This window comes from Ambystoma mexicanum, chromosome 11, assembly GCF_040938575.1.
Source record: "Ambystoma mexicanum isolate Mex_15411 chromosome 11, UKY_AmexF1_1, whole genome shotgun sequence".
Classification (NCBI taxonomy): domain Eukaryota; kingdom Metazoa; phylum Chordata; class Amphibia; order Caudata; family Ambystomatidae; genus Ambystoma; species Ambystoma mexicanum.
Window position 1 is genome coordinate 862,433,067 of NC_090934.1, and position 16,067 is coordinate 862,449,133.

At 47.3% G+C, this 16,067-nt stretch overlaps 1 protein-coding gene across 1 annotated transcript in view; it reads left to right on the plus strand.

Moving 5' to 3' along the window:
• The window catches only part of LOC138503842 (fatty acid desaturase 2-like), a 237,818-nt gene that overhangs the window by 85,907 nt on the left and 135,844 nt on the right, over positions 1-16,067 (plus strand). The window contains exon 4 of the mRNA XM_069623892.1: positions 4,023-4,124. Within this exon, the coding sequence (XP_069479993.1) occupies positions 4,023-4,124 (102 nt within the window). The remainder of the gene's footprint in view (positions 1-4,022; positions 4,125-16,067) is intronic.

The following is a 16,067-nucleotide window of genomic DNA, read 5'->3' on the forward strand; positions in this document are numbered from 1 at the left end:
GCCTTCAAGTATCTTCCTGGGTCCCTTCCATGGGACTGGCTGTGCTTTGCTGGTACAGGAAAGCGGTTTAGGGTCAGCAGTACTGTACGTCCTGCATACGTGCTTACCAGCCAGGCAGAGCAGTGTGCAGGCACCACCACCCAGGCAGGCTGTTATGGTCGCAGTTGGACTGGTGGGTTTCCCGCAATGAAGACGGCTGATGCGGGAAACCCACCAGTCTCTGAGAGGAGAGACAGTGCCCCCGAAGGCTGGAACCACTCGGGCTATCCAGCTCCTTCACACCCATCAGTGGGGCACAGGCTCGCCCCAAACCATTTATTACAGGCAGCCTCACCGGCCACCCAGGCCCTTCAGGGGGCTGGCTTTCCCACCGCTGGAAAAAATGATTTAGCCCAGCAAGGACAAAGCAAGGAGACCAGCTTTTTCTTCAGAGCTGGAGGGGTGCTTTCAACATCTTATGAGGAAAATAACACCGCAAGAGTCTTGGCTCTGTGAAGGCAGATCCAGCTACGAGACCCGGCGGGCTTAAGAACCATAGCTCCTCTGGTGGAATGGTGCCGGTGGCCCTTAGGACTCACCGTTATCCACTGCCTGCACAATAGCATCCCACAACTCTGATGTTTGTTCTTGGCTAAACATTAAAAAACTCCCAAAAGCTCCAATTTAGAGCCAGCTGGGGACAAAGACTGCCACCGGCCTGGAGATCCCGGTGGACTCCACTGCGTGGCAGATCTATCTGCCACGTCTGGGGAGAAGTTGCAGCTATCAGCGGAGAGGCACATACCCATGGGGCGGATCTCAGAGTCTTTTGCCTCCCCCTTCCCCAGTGCAACAACCAATCCTGAGTCACAATGGCAGATGCACGGTGTGGGCAGCCCAGGCCCAGCTCATGAATGGACTTGGTGGTGGTGACCCCTTGAGGCATGAGTTCCGGCCCGGGTTAGCCCGGGTAGTAGAGTGGAGAAGGGAAAGCAGCATTCTGGCATTGCTACTAGCTACGGGTCTTATGTGGATGCTGTTGCCATCCACCATTTTCTTGGGGTGGGGGGGACGAGCACACATTTAACAGCTGGCCCAGAGTGGACCTTTACCTGCTCTGAAATGAGAGGCGAGGCTGAGCGTGGGAGGAATAGACAAGATTGCAACATCTACAAGCGCCTGTGAGCCCCCGATCCCAACCGTGGGTACCGTCTGACAGGGGGATACAAGCTTAGTAGACAGTTTAGAAAGGTGCCTGGTGAGAAGTTCTGTCAATGGTGATACGCTTTTATATTGCACCCAGCACCAGCAGTGTAGTCTCACAGCATCAAGTCTTCTCCGAATATTGGCGTATTGCGGCCCTACCTCGGGTTTGTCGGGGAATGCACAAGGGAAAAGGTGAGAGGATCAGAGAAGCAGAAATAAGATGGAAACAGTGAGTCCACTCAAAGGTGCAAGGTGGCTGGGGAGAGGGTGCGTGATTCCGCGATTCCGCGACGGCGGAGGCTGCTCAGTGTACGCAATATGAGCAAGAAATGGAAGCAAAGGGAAGCAATGGCTGTATATTTCACACTGCATCATAACGCAAGAGCTCTGGAGGAGGAAGAGGACAGAAAGGACGGTGCACTGCAATACCTGACCGGAGTAACGGGGCACGCTATAGCCCCTCTAGAAAACCTCCCCAAGAACTCTAACATTGTCATGGTTTATATGGAAGGCCAAGGGGCGGGAGGTGCAGGAAACCTTTACTCCATTCCAATACTGTACTGCAAGTGACCCCTGGAAGTGTTTTTTCAATTCTAAATACAAATTAATAATAGTGAATGCCACTCATACTACCTATTGTCATAGGGCATATTTGTTTCCCCAAGACAATCTATAGCAACATTTTCAGGTGGATAGCCAAAGACAGAGGGGTCATTTATTGCTGTTATTGTTGAGTAGTTTTGCCCCTTAGGTTTAATCCCTGTGTATAAATTAAGGGGCTACACACTCTAGGATGGTTCTCCTGCCAACCGAATAGTGTAGTCCTACATTTATTTTACTTTTCTGTTAAGAAGTTGCCATGATCAAGATAAAGGACCATCAGCATGTGCTGTCCACTACATGCAGGAGACATATTATTATTATACATGGAGCAAACCCTGTAGTCTAGTAAACCAGGCATGAGTGGGGCTTTTTGTGTAGTTTACACTTCAAAGAATCACTTCTAGGCAATCTTCCTTTGGGCAAACTGAGAAAAATAAGTTCCATTTAGGTAAGGCTTTTATCTATAGATTATCGAATAAGTAGGTTGGAGCGTCCTTTTGAGATAATAGTTAGATATTGTAGATAATGCTAAAGCAAGCCGCGCCCCTCGTTGATTTCGGGTGGCGTGTCCTGTATGGAGTCACTTCACGGATACAATATCTAACTCTTATCTCAAAAGGACACTCCAATCTACTTATTCGATAATCTATAGATAAACACCCATCTGCCTTGAAAAAAACGTTTAAGTTGAAACTCGTGCCGGCTGTTCCTGCTAACCCAATACCAGAGAATAAACTGGAATACTAATCAGTTGAAGACTTTGAGATACTTTATATCTGGACCATTATCGTAAATTGTATTGGCCAAGTGTGGAGCGCGAGTGGTTTTTCACCTTACACTAGTATACGTAGTTGTATCAGGTATAACCACATACTACTCACCACGCAGCTATCAGGCAATACTTTTTTCTCCCCAGCAAATTAGGGCACAGTTCATCCCTGCTTTAGGTTTCCCATTTAGGTAAGGATTTGCCCAGGATCACATAGATTGGTCAAGTGGGGAATCCTGATTGTGAGCTTAGATTTTCTGTTTACAAAGCTTCCAAATGTGGGTGCATCGCATTGCACATTTTCGTGTTGCATCTTTAGTTCTTCTGGGTAAAGGATGGATGTTTGGTACGTTCTCGCTTTTTAGCTATATCATTCTGTAGACTTGTCAGGATTTTGTCAGGATAAAACAAAGCACTACATGTACCAGAATACAATTCAATGGCAGCCTAAAATGGTGGTCTAGCCCCTTTCCAGAGTTTCCCAGTGGGGTCTGAAAGCCCCCAGGCCCCAAGTAGTCAGCGCCATTGCTCCCAACTTATAATCTCCAAATAAGATGATGGCTAAACCAATTACATGCCCTCCTTAAGTGTGCACCTTTGCCTGGATCTGGTCATTTAGACATGCACATGTGCCTGGCCCAAACATCCGCATGGTGCCACTAATCCTCCCCCTAAGGGGAACTACCATCTTCCTTCCACGGCGTGTGGTCTTCTGCTGCTGCTTATTTACCGTGGTTTTCTGTTTCTTGTGTCGAATGCTGCCCTGGAGACTAGCACCCACTGGCAGAAGTCAGCATTCGGCCATAGTACAGTGAATGATTGGTTACAGTTCTCAGTTCTCTTGTGTGTTTCCATCAAGCTTGGCCTGCCACTTTGAGAGAACGCTGCAGTGCTAGCCCTCTCAGTGCTACCGCAAGGAAAAGTCTGCAGAGAGAGGAAAGGCGCGCATGACACATGCTCAGTCTCTTCCAAAACACACATGTCCCTTCATCCTGATCCCTGAAGATGATTGAAACGGGGAGAAATTAAAGGAAAGATCATCAAAAATCATGTATGTTTGGAAAACAATTCATGAAGTAGATACATTCTCCATCCACTAAGCCCCTCATGTTCCTCTTCTCCAACATTCCATCATTTCCAAAGGCAATTGAGTTATTTGTACTGTCTGTTAATTTCTCATCCTTACTCCCTATTGTGTCTGATCTATGTTCTACACTTCTCCCTCACTCGCTGTTCATTCTCAATCTTCTCCACCCAGAACTGCCACCCATCATCCCAGTCACACTTGTTGTTCTTCCTTCTGTTTGCTACTTTTTGGTATGCCTGCTCGTTTCTCTCCTTGGTCTTTCTCACTGCATGTTGTTTGTTCTTATCGTCCTCAGCCTCGCTCCTACCTACTTCCCTTTCCTTTCCTGTCATCTTCCAGGCTGGTCCCTAAACCCCCTCTTTCCTTTTCCCATCCTAGGCGCAGGCCGGGTGGCTGCAGCACGATTTTGGACACCTGTCAGTCTTCAAGAAGTCCAAGTGGAACCATCTGGCTCATAAATTCGTTATTGGCCACCTTAAGGTAAAGCTGCAGAGCCAGGCTCCAACTGGGTGGTGGGAAGGAAGGGTGAAGGATGGGTGAAGGGTGCCTGGAAGCCTAGGGTGCCTATGACGAGCCTGAATGACAGGAATTGTGGAGAGGGGGGAGGATCTGCTGTCATTGGCAAAGGTGGTAGCGTAGGGGTTAAGAAGTGGTATGAATTCACACTCCAGTTTAACGCTTGCACCTTCTATTCATACAAAATCCAAATGTTGATACCTTTTATTGCACTGACTAAAAACATTATGCTGAGATGGCAAAATGCATAAGCTTTTAAAAGCCATAGATTTCTTCATCAGATGGTGGTCACACGATACAATGAGCAACAAATATATTTTACACAGAAAGAAGGAAGAGGGATTCTTTCATTTTAAACTTAATTGGCTGCAGGAAAAAGTGTGCATGGAATACATTTCTAAGAGGCCCCTTATATACAATTAATCCCCAGCAATGGTCAATGAGCTTGTAAAAAGCAAGGTCATTGGCCCTCACCGGGGCATTACGTGCCCTACAAGGCTCTGTGACTGCCGTGTCCCGGAGTTCTTTCCGCGAGTGGCCGCCATGGAAAGGGAGAAGGGACTACGTGTAGTCCCTTCACCCCTTCCATGGCAGCCATTTAGTTGTTTACTTTTTTTAAATATTCGTTTTACTGGCCACCATGGAAAGGGAGAAGGGACTGCATGTAATGCCTTCTCCCCAATCCCTGTTGGACATTTATATTTGCTTTTTTTTCTCAAGTCGAGAAATGGTCGCAGTGCCGTTCTCAACTGGAGAAAAATTGCTATTAGAATCCCGGTACGACATGCCAGGGTACTAATAGCAATATAACCCTCAGAGTCGGATGGGGGCATTGCCAGTTGGTTAATACCCCCAGGGCTATGTTAAAGCCCTCACTTCGCGTCAGGCTTCTAACTATGGCCTCAGGGGCATTACCTTACCATTAATGCGCCCCCTACTGGTTATATTGCTCAAGTAATACATTTGGGATAAGAAGAGACGCATCCTTGCAGCCATTGGCAAATAGTTCTCAACTCCAGCAGTTTGAAGAGATTAAGATTTTCAACATGAACACATTATTCACCCAAAGGTTTGCATTTAATGTGTACACACTCTTAAACACAATAAGTAGGACCCAGTAAGTATACAAAACATCCATGCTATTGTAGAGAAATAGCGAAATGCCAGATTCAAAAACAAAATGCCCCCCTTATCTGCAGGGCAATACATTTGTGATGAGAACAGACACAGACTTACACTCATTATAAAACTGTTCTCAACTCCCCAAGGGCTGGAAATTACATTGTCAGCGGGATCATGTTATTAACACAAAGTTTTGCATGTAATGTTTCAAAACACTTTAGCACAACAAATCTAATGGGTGGGACTCAGTAAGTACAAACAAACAACCATGGCATTGCAGAGAACCCCTAAAACGAAAGATTTTTACAATTAATCTCTGAACAGCCTCTAGGAAGTAGTTATCATGCATATTGAAAAAGACCACTTGTGGGATACATAAATAGAACATGAAAACTATTTGTTTCAAGTCACGGAATCCCTGACTAGGATTCACAGGGAACAGTTCCCCACTATAGAGAGAGACCACAGACTCGAACTAGCGACTGCCTGACACAGATCGTACCAAAAACACAAGAACAACAGGATCTGTCCACCGCGCACCAGGAGAAGAAGGGACTCAGAGACACGCCGACACTGTCTGGCCTACCAAGGCATTCAAGAAGCTATTTACCAACATTGTGTGCAGAAAAGATTGCTAGAGCCAGAAGCCGTGGAAGCAGAGGCTGTCTAATCCCTAGCGAGACCCCAGAAAACATTACCAATGCCATCAGATGAAAAAACCTGCAGTTAATGCATGCGAGCCCAAGGAACCACCCAGAAAGACAATGCACGCAATTGCTAATCATATACAACATGAATTGACTTTGCTTCTGGATATGGCAAGTCAGGCACGTTTAGTCAATGTGTACTGTATGCGAAGTCATTAAGCAACAGAACCAGATCCTGGGCCAGAAGATTAGAACAGGATCACCCAATGAGGACCACTACCGACAATACGATTTTGACAAGATCTCATTCACAGATTCCATCGGCACAGACCATCCAAAACCCCTCCAAAAAAAGGCCTTTTATTAATGAATGGAAGATACCACTTTTGGCCACTTCCAGTGGGTGTGATTGTGGAGAGGAAGGAGATCCCCAGAAGGTCGATGGTCTAAACAGCCAATCACAAAATCCATCCCAGAAAATAACGAAAGTAAGAAACCAAATACACATTGCTTAGTTTATAAACAAATTATCATAATTATAATTTTTTTTTTATAACACACTTAATACCGAAGAGGTTTCTAAGCTGGACCCTGGATTCAAACCTGTGTTGTTCAACGTCGTGTTGGCCAAGACGAGCACGTTGCCAATGACTGCCTGGGCCCAAGTATTCTCTATCATGCCTGTGCCACATCAGGGAGGCTTCACGCCACACACTGCTGTCACCACCCAGTTTTGCTCTCCAGACTGTCACTATTTTTAGGGTTGCAGCTGCAACTTCCTCGGGCTCATTGCGGGTGATATGTGCACCACATATGGCAGATTAGTGCTTTTGAAAATTCTAATCAAAACAACATTACAAAACATAGTAGTTTTGTCTTGAAATGCGACACCAAATGTTGAACTGCTTCTCTAGACATAACATCCTCGTTACTAATTTCCTTTGATTTGGTGGTGGTAAGTGAAACAGTTTGACTGTCTAGCCACAGAAAATAGAGCAAAAGTATTTTCTTCATATGGTGACCCAAACTGATTATCTTGCCTGTAAAGCACCTTAGCAAGAGATTGCATATGTCAGGACTCAGCACAGGCACTCCTCCTTGGGAGTGTCTTTTCCTTGGATTGCCCCTCTCGGGCTGCTGTTGTTTGGCAACTCGCCTACTGTTGTACTGTCCATGCCGGATGCCACTCTTCCCCACTAATGACACTGGCAAATGTGCAGCACTGATCGCAGTCATGTCCCAGTATGTGTTTAAGAATCAGTGACTTGGAGACCAGGCATGAACCTACGCATAGGTGAACCCCATGGTGGCTGTACACCAGGTGAAGAGGAAGTGGGCCGATTAACAAGGCCATGCATGTGTCAGCTGAGTGCCCCCCGAGAGGCGCAGCAATGCCATCATTACAGACACTGGCAAACATACATGTGCATGACCCTACGCATGGAACTAGTCACCCTGAACCTGGTACCGTGGCTGCATGGGTGCCACGAGCGTGGCTCAGACTTTTCTCTTGTTGAGAGTCTCAAAATGACTGAGAGTTAATACACCAATGTTGCATAACACCACATCATAAGTGAACTGAGCCTGAGCTAGAAATGCTTATAAATAAGTCCTGGGGATTAGCCCTGGCAAACAGCCCCACACATGAAGCACTGCAGCTACAAGAACAGCATCCGGCTTCCTTCTGGTGCTTGAATCTCAGGAAATGTCCCTGCAAGAGCTCAATTTTAAATGTCCACATAGGTGATTTGGCTAAACATCTATAGTCATTGAAAGGGTTAGCTAGTTTTCTTTTTTACTGGACATGATGTAAGTATTGCAATAAGGAAAAAGGACAAAGTGAACATTGTATCCTGCACCATTTACAAATATGAGCACCTGCAGCAAAGATATCATCCTCACAGAGTATTCATATATGTTGCAGTGGTGCCACGTTTCACACCACCTTCTCAACACCCTCGAGTGGTGAGACGTTTTTGCCCAGTTAAGTTGCCTTTGTCCACTTCTGTATTTCTCTTCTTCTTCGTTATATGTCCCATGAAAAATGATTACAATCATGAATGGATAATTGCACCATATATTGCACAAAGAGAGAACTTAACAAAACATAATTCTACACACTAAACCTAAACATCCAATGGCAGTCGTTTAAAGGGGTAGTTCATTCAAAAATGTTATGCTTTAAAAATGTTGGCCATAATTAAAAAGATATGTTGGCATAGTTTAAAAAAAAAGTTCCTCTGGAAAGTAATGTTTTAAATGACCTTTCAAGCCTTGATTTTCAAGCACTTGCAGGCACCCATTTTTTAAACTTAAGCAGGTTTTACATGTGAAAATTAATGCTGTGCTCCTGCAGCAACAATCAAGCAAAAGGCCCCCTACTAGGAGCTTTTGCTTATTGCTGCTGGAGAGCGGAGCAGTTTTCAACACGCAGGCAGCAGCAGCGTCACACTCCCCTGCATGTCATTATTTTGTACACAGAGTATATGAAGGCGGTGGCAGAGATGTATAGATCTGCACGGGCGCTGCTAAGGAAGAAAATAGGCGGTTCCCTTGCTGAGCTCCAGAAAGCAGAATGGGGCCTCTCTCATGAGTGGAAGACAGTAGTTTTCTGTTAAGCAGCCATGGGTCCAATCTTACTGTTTGGTGAAGCTCAGTCGGCACAACACTGTTGCTCCCAAATCACATGGGCACTTTTTTGTTTTCCATATTAGGTTTCACCTTGCCCCCATCCCATTTGCACACATTTTGTCACGATTAGCCTAGCCGCCTGCGAATAGGCAAGCTGTCTGGAGTAACTAATGTCAGACGCTGTGCTCAGTAGCATTAAACCCAGCCCACAACCCTCGCAGCATGTGCCAACACCGCCATAGCCACTCTATAAACTCTGCACAGAGCAGGACATTTTTGGGGATTAAGCAGACGCTATCACCATTCCTCTTTTATATGGAGCAAATAGAAAAGAATATTCACGTTGGTTGTTCAGCCCTCGTAACAGCAAGCCAAGATGATGCGGCAGCTGCTCCGCACAGGGACCGGAGTGGTCAGCAGTGCACGCATTTGAGCAGCCGAGAGAAGAAGGGCTGTGCTTTCAAGATTATTTGAGCGGCTCACAGCATTCATGACTCAATGGAGCGTCCCTGTCAGAGGGGGGTCCTTTTTGGAGTGGGGATTTTTGAAAGGCAGAGGCGTTGCTGGGGGAGGGGCTTTCGGGAGTTATAGCTCCGAGTCTTCTGGTTGTAGCCCCAGATAGAAGCTCAGAGGATACAACGAAAAGGCTAGCTAGCCCCGTGTCCTGTCAGTCCCGACATCAGCGTACCCCTGGATCATTTCCAGACCTAGCAAAACTCCTGTCGAGAGGGGTCAGAGAAAAGACTGTTTTCTGTCAGCAGCAGGTTGCCTTCAATTCAGTTCAACAAGGTGCGAGCCATAACCAGTGGACCCATATGCATGCAGAGTAGAAAATCCCAAACTAGGTGAAAAAACCTTTGCGCTTCCCCCCCAGGTATAAAACGCAAACATAGGGTGAGTGTTGGCAATAAAAGGCAGTGGGATTTTATTGCACAAATGATGGTCTTAACAAACATAATCATAATTACAGCAACCATAATATGCTGTACTTTCGGGCACCGGGTCCTGAGGTTACCCCCTCTGGCCCATGCTGCCTCCCTTGGCCACCGTGCAGTGACCTGACTTTTTCTCTTTCTTCTCTCCCTTTTTCTAGGGTGGGCGGGTTCTGGGAAAAACAAGAGAGACTGTGTATGCAAAGTACTCTTCTGCTTGGGTCCCCGTGCAGGGACCCACATTGATTTCTGTGTTTCTGCTGCCAAGGCAGCTCCTTATATTGGACCTGGGTCTTTGTTGTGCCTGTGTGGGGGGCTGTGGTGCCAGCCCCCCACCAGCCGTCAGTGCCGACGGCAATTGCACCCTGGATGCATGTCTGCAGTTGGTCTGTGCCTACTTCCTGGCTCTCCTATCTTGGGCGCTTAGCACCTCTTTGTGAAGAAGGGCAAGATGTTGTTTACACCTTGCCCTTCCTTCTTCTGCTTTGTGCTGGCAGCAGCGTGGCTGCCCTCATGGTGGACATGGAAGCTAAATGGGGAGAGGGCGGGGGGCATGTGTGTGTTGGCTCGGGGCTAGCTGCCCCCGCCCTCTCCCTGCTCTGCCGCCCAGGGGGCACGGGTTACTCGCCCCCACCTGGCACCCTTGCGGTGCGGGCCAGGCTGAGTGCTGAGCTTCCTAAAGATGGGCAGGAGCTGAGCCTGCACAGACAAGAAGAGCTGCAGCCTGCCCTAAACAGGGACTGGGTGCCAAACTGGCGCAAGCTGGGAAAGAGCAGCCGGGCAGTAACAGCAACCAGTGCGTACCTGGAAGGAGCAGAGCTTTTTACTCACGAGCTGCTTTTGTGTGCACTCCACCGTTAGAGATGCACTTTTTCAAGTAGACTGACATCACACCTCAAACTAAGCACCGTGACTCTTAGGAGCCTGTACATCTTGTAAAACGTACCATGCAATAGGAGCATACATTGAGTGTTTTTATTTCGTAATATTTAATAGTTGTGCATTTTGGATGAGGAAAAACAGCGCCTGATGTGTTTCTGGTGCTGTTCTGCCCTGACTGGTGGAGAAACTCATCACTGCAGCTCCTGTTGGTGATTTTCTGGTTTACGATCGTGTGCAATGACCACAGTGCATTTAGTTCCATTTCCGAGCACTGCTTTGCTTTAAGTGGAGAAAACAATGGGCCTCATTACGAGATTGGTGGTAGTCATGGCGCTATTTGCGCCATGACTGCCACCAATAACGGGTCAGTCACCGGTGTTGTTCAATGGGGATTTACCGGTGTAGTCCGACCCTGGCAGGACCGGTAAGTCCCCATTGAGCAAACCATTCCCCATTCTCATTTGAGCTCCCATAGGGCTCAATGGGAATGGGGAGGGCGCTAATAACGGGCTTGCGACTTGCAAGCCCGTTATTAGCACCCTGGTCCCTTAGAGGTCGGACCACACGTTCCTTATGGTTCCCTCCAAGGGACCTCGGAATAGGATGGTAGGAGATTACCGGCACCGGTCACCTTACCGGTGCCCGGTATCCCTTACCACCCTACTCGTAATGAGGCCCACTGTCTTTTCCAGCAACAGATCTGGCACCGGGATGCCACTCACTGGAATAGGAAAAACGGGCCAAACAAGGCTTTGTTAGGACTTTGGGCCTCATTCCGAGTATGGCGGTAAGGGATACTGGTCACCGTTAATGAGACCGGTGCCGGTAATCCCTTACCGCCACATTCCGAGTTCCCTTTGCGCCCTCGTCCCTAACGCCTGCTTTTAGCAGGCGTTAGGGACGAGGGCGCAACGGGGCTTTTTAGCCAATAACGGTGACCGTAAAGTACGGTCACCGTTATTTGCAATTTCCCCATTCCCATTGAGTCCTATGGGGGCTCATTTGGGAATGGGGAAGAGCCCTGGGGAATGGGAAATTACCGCCCTGGTCAACTCGGAATAGGGCGTTAATTTCCCATTCCACCAGGGCGGTGCCGGTACGGGTCCGGTGCCGGCCAAGGCGCTAATACCGCCATTGGTTAGCGCCGGACTCGGAATTAGGCCCTTTGTGTTATTTTTCACCAAGCTTTTTATGCGGCGGTAATTCGGCTGGTTTTTCTGGGCCGCATTGGGCCGGATAATGGTGAAAGGTACAGTGTGTGGCGCACTGATATAGTTTTACGATCACCTTATTAAACTTTAATGTGGTGGTGGTTTGCCTCGTGGCACCATGTGGCAGTACACGGCAGCGTTTCTTCTCTTCCTGCTCTGAGGAGAATGACTGCATGGAACAGCGGCTTTGTGCTCTGCTTTTCTCGAGTGAAACCGCCCTTGTAGATAACTGTGAATATAAATGTTATGCAAAGATGGGCAATGCATTAGCTTTCGAGCAGAAGAGAGGGGAGACAACGTGCGAAAAGAGAAAGAAAATTGTGACACAAAGGGAAAGCGTGACATAGCAAAGGGGGGAGAAAGGTTCAAGACACATCGATTCACACACTCTTCTTAATAGAATTGAAAATTTCAAGGGCAAGTGGGTGTGGCGCTCTGTTCCATTGAAGACAATTGGCTGCTGCTGCCTGCAGACTTATCTGTTTTCCTTACTCAGTATAGACGTCCCTGCTCACTGCTGGCATGCCTGTTCATTGCAGGCCTCTCTGCTCATTACCAGTCCTACTGTTTAGTCCAGCGCTTCCTAACGTACATGCTTCTGTCCAGTACTGGACTCTGCTCTATCCAAGTCACGCTGCTCTGTACTGGGGGGCTCCACGTGCTGGCCGGTCAACCTGGTTCTTAAGCGTACCTGACGTGTACCTCTCCTCCTATGCCCTTCCCGGCTGTATCACTGTCCACCTCCAGACGCAACCCTGACTCTACCCTAGCCCTTCCGGCCGCTCTGTGGCTCTGTAGTGCTGCTCTCTTCTTGTGTCACAGAAGCCTCAGCCGCAGAGACACACTGCATCCCGGTTCCCCTCCGTCTCAGACCCTGTACAGACCTGCAGATCACACCCCACCCAGCAGTCTCAGGAATAAGCCAACCGATGTGCTTCTCAAACCCCAACGTAGCCCAATTAGTATTTATTTGAATTGTGAAATAGCTAAACTACATGAATCGCAGTTTAAATCTGTGACTACAAATACCACAATGCAATGCAAAACAATGTAACAGGGGTAGAAACAGTTGACATACTAAGCAATGCATGTCTTAATGTATGCGTGCCTGGAACTATTTAAAAAACATTATGGGACTGGTCACTGTAACACCACCCAAGCACTGGTGCATAAGAGTACAGGATCCCTAAACCATAGAATGGGGACGGCGAATGGCCTATCTGAAGAGGCAAAAGTCCTCTGCTCTCTGCGGGAAGAGAGTGCAGATTCCACACCCTGCCACTAGGAACAAAAGAACTACGTCCTCTGAAGGGGCTTGGACTCTGCCGACTCGTATTCCCAGCCGCAGCATACAGTCCATGCAATCTGGTGATGCCCATGCTATCCAGCCGCGGGACGGATAAGGGCGAGCAGGCTGATGGCCTTTCATTTCAAGGGACCTGGCATTGCCCAGCGTGGCACGGAGGCAGGGATTAGGATGGGAGTCCAAAGAGATCCTGGAAAAAGCCTGTGCCGGAGGGAAAGTAAGAGCAGGCTCTGCAGAGGCTGGGCGACCGGAAGCCGGCAGGAGGACTAAGAAGGTGCTGTCCCTAGTGATCTGCTCCCCAGCAGCAATAAGCAAAAGCTCCCAGCAGGGGGCTTTTGCTTGATTGTTGGCACACGAGCACAGCATTAACTTTCACACATCAAACTGCTTCAGTTTACAAAATGGCTGCCTCCAAGTGCTTGAAAATGAAGACTTGAAGGGTCATTTTACAAATTATTTTCCATAGGAACTTTTTTTAAAATAATGCCAACATACTTTTTTTTATTATGGCCGACATTTTTAAAGCATAACATTTTTGAGTGAACTACCCCTTTAACCATACGAGTACCATTTCTGAATATATATGTATAGCTTTCCTACCTATACAAATACACACTTCTCAACATCTCCTTTTCAAATGCACACCCAACTTAACCATAACTAGAACGTTTTTCTATCACTGACACTGTAATACGTGTGTGTGTGTGGAGGGGGGTAAAATGGGCTATTTATGGCTCAGGTGGGCTTTCGACTAACAAAGTGCGTGATTGTGTGTTTGTTTGTGTGTGTGTTCCAAGCCCAACCTAAGCAGACCTTAGGCTTAAACGCAGATACAGTAGCTCTCATAGCTGCTTTGTCCCATCTTCCTCGTCCCTACCCTTTTCACATTGAGGAATGCCAGTTCCATGACAGACCTCTCCTTTTAAGCGACCCACCTTACCTTTTTTCATTGTCCCTCACAGCATGCTTTGTGCACCCCCCCTTTCTAATCACCCACTAATCGCACCTCTTAAGGGGCATTCTAAAGATTAAAGCCACCCGCCCACTTTCCAATTAACTGCACGTACAGCTGTGACTGCAGTATTTTCGCGTTAAGTTGCTTAAATGCAAAATACAAATTCTGATTACTGCGGGAGCAGGGTTATGATGGGGCTTGGGATAGGGCTTTGTCCCAAGCAGGCCACTGAAAACATAAAAGCAACCCAGTAGTTCTACAATAGTTCACTATGATTTGAGGTTGGAGCTGATCCAGCAGGTCCTAAGTTCAAATCCCCAGTAAAATGAAAGGAAAATACAAATGCGCCTTCTGTTTCAGGAACGGCTCCGCGCTCGCAAAAAAAGTAAGGGAGATATGTACTGAAACGCATGTTTCAACTTCTTCCTACTCTTTTATTTTAAAATGAAACCATTCCAGAACGGTTTCTTTTTCAAATAAAAGTATAGGAACATTGAAAGTTCATTTTAAAAAGTAGTGGAGCACTGCTCCCACCTCCCCCACCCACTTCAACCACTGCCCTGCATCAGTGACCGATTCATGGCACCGGGAGCAACAAATGATTGATGGTACAGTGGAAAAAGGGGGCACCCGCTCCCTCAGAAGGCCTGTTGGCTAAAAGGCAAAAGGTTGATGATGGGGTTCATGCCCCTGAGACTTTGACAATGAGAAATTCCCAGGTGATAGAAAGCGGAGCAAGGAGGGAAATATGTTTCCAGAGAGATGGAGGCAAACATTATGGCGCATGTCTATAAGAATCCGGATACATGGAGCCTGGAGGAACCATCTACCTCCGAAGTAAACAACAAACATTATGGCGCATGTCTATAAGAATCCGGATACATGGAGCCTGGAGGAACCATCTGCCTCCGAAGTAAACAACAAACATTATGGCGCATGTCTATAAGAATCCGGATACATGGAGCCTGGAGGAACCATCTACCTCCGAAGTAAACAACAAACATTATGGCGCATGTCTATAAGAATCCGGATACATGGAGCCTGGAGGAACCATCTACCTCCGAAGTAAACAACAAACATTATGGCGCATGTCTATAAGAATCCGGATACATGGAGCCTGGAGGAACCATCTACCTCCCAAGTAAACAACAAACATATTAATGGGTGCCATTGACAACCGGTCCCCTAATTAAAGATGTCCTGACACAAAAGTGGAATAAATGACAGGGGCTGAACTTCTAGTCGCCTTAAAGGGACTTCCAACATTGTCAGGAAAGATGTTTTTGCTTCTGAGAAGGCGGCACCTACAGACCCAAACGATAAAAACGTTAAAACCTCTTTTATGCGCACCTAATCAAACCTTTCTATCGGGCCATCAAGTTCAACATAGGCAACATGGGCCACAGAGCCACTACTGCAGTATTTTCCAGAATTTGAAATGCAGCCGAGGAAGGATCCGACTTCAGACAGGAAAAGCGGGTTCATCTACTGCCTGACCTTGCCTGAGATTCCCTTATGTCGCTGCCACCCTTGCAGTGGGATCCACTGTCAATGAACGAAGACCACCCTGACTTGGTTATCTGAGAGAGGACACATCGCAAAAGGCCTATTTAGTAAGAATCCCCTTGATAGAACAGAAAGACTTGGAGTCAAAAGAAGAACACACTAGACAGGTTCAAGCAGTACCTGGTCGTTGGCACGCTTTTAATCAAAGCTGGTGTATGCCTTATTAACTAACCTTCTTACCATAGCACCACATGAAAGGAAGAGACAGAGGACGTGGCGGAGGAGCTGTGGTATTCAGGCCTACTGTACCCAGAGCCCAGTGAAACAACAATTCTGAATGCCACTGTCCTCCTCTGCGACCCCCACCGCTGCCCTGGGTGGCACGAAGAATAATGGACTTCTATGTGGAATGGAAGCACCCCATCACCGACCAGTGGGTCCTGGATACTGTACAATTGGGTTAGTCTATCAAACTCTCAGCCGCGGCCCCTTCTTCGGCAAATCTAACAGCTGTGCCGAAGAATGTGGAAAAGGATGTTTCTCCGCTCTTTCTTGTGAAGAAGCCGCAAGACAGATTGCGATACATCCTGGAACTGAAGAGGTGGAATTCATGTGTCCTTCACAGAGCAGTCAGAATGGAATCTGTGCAGTGGTTCTCCAACATGATGTCACCAAGAGAGTACATGGCAGCAACTGACCTGCAAGAAGCAGTGTT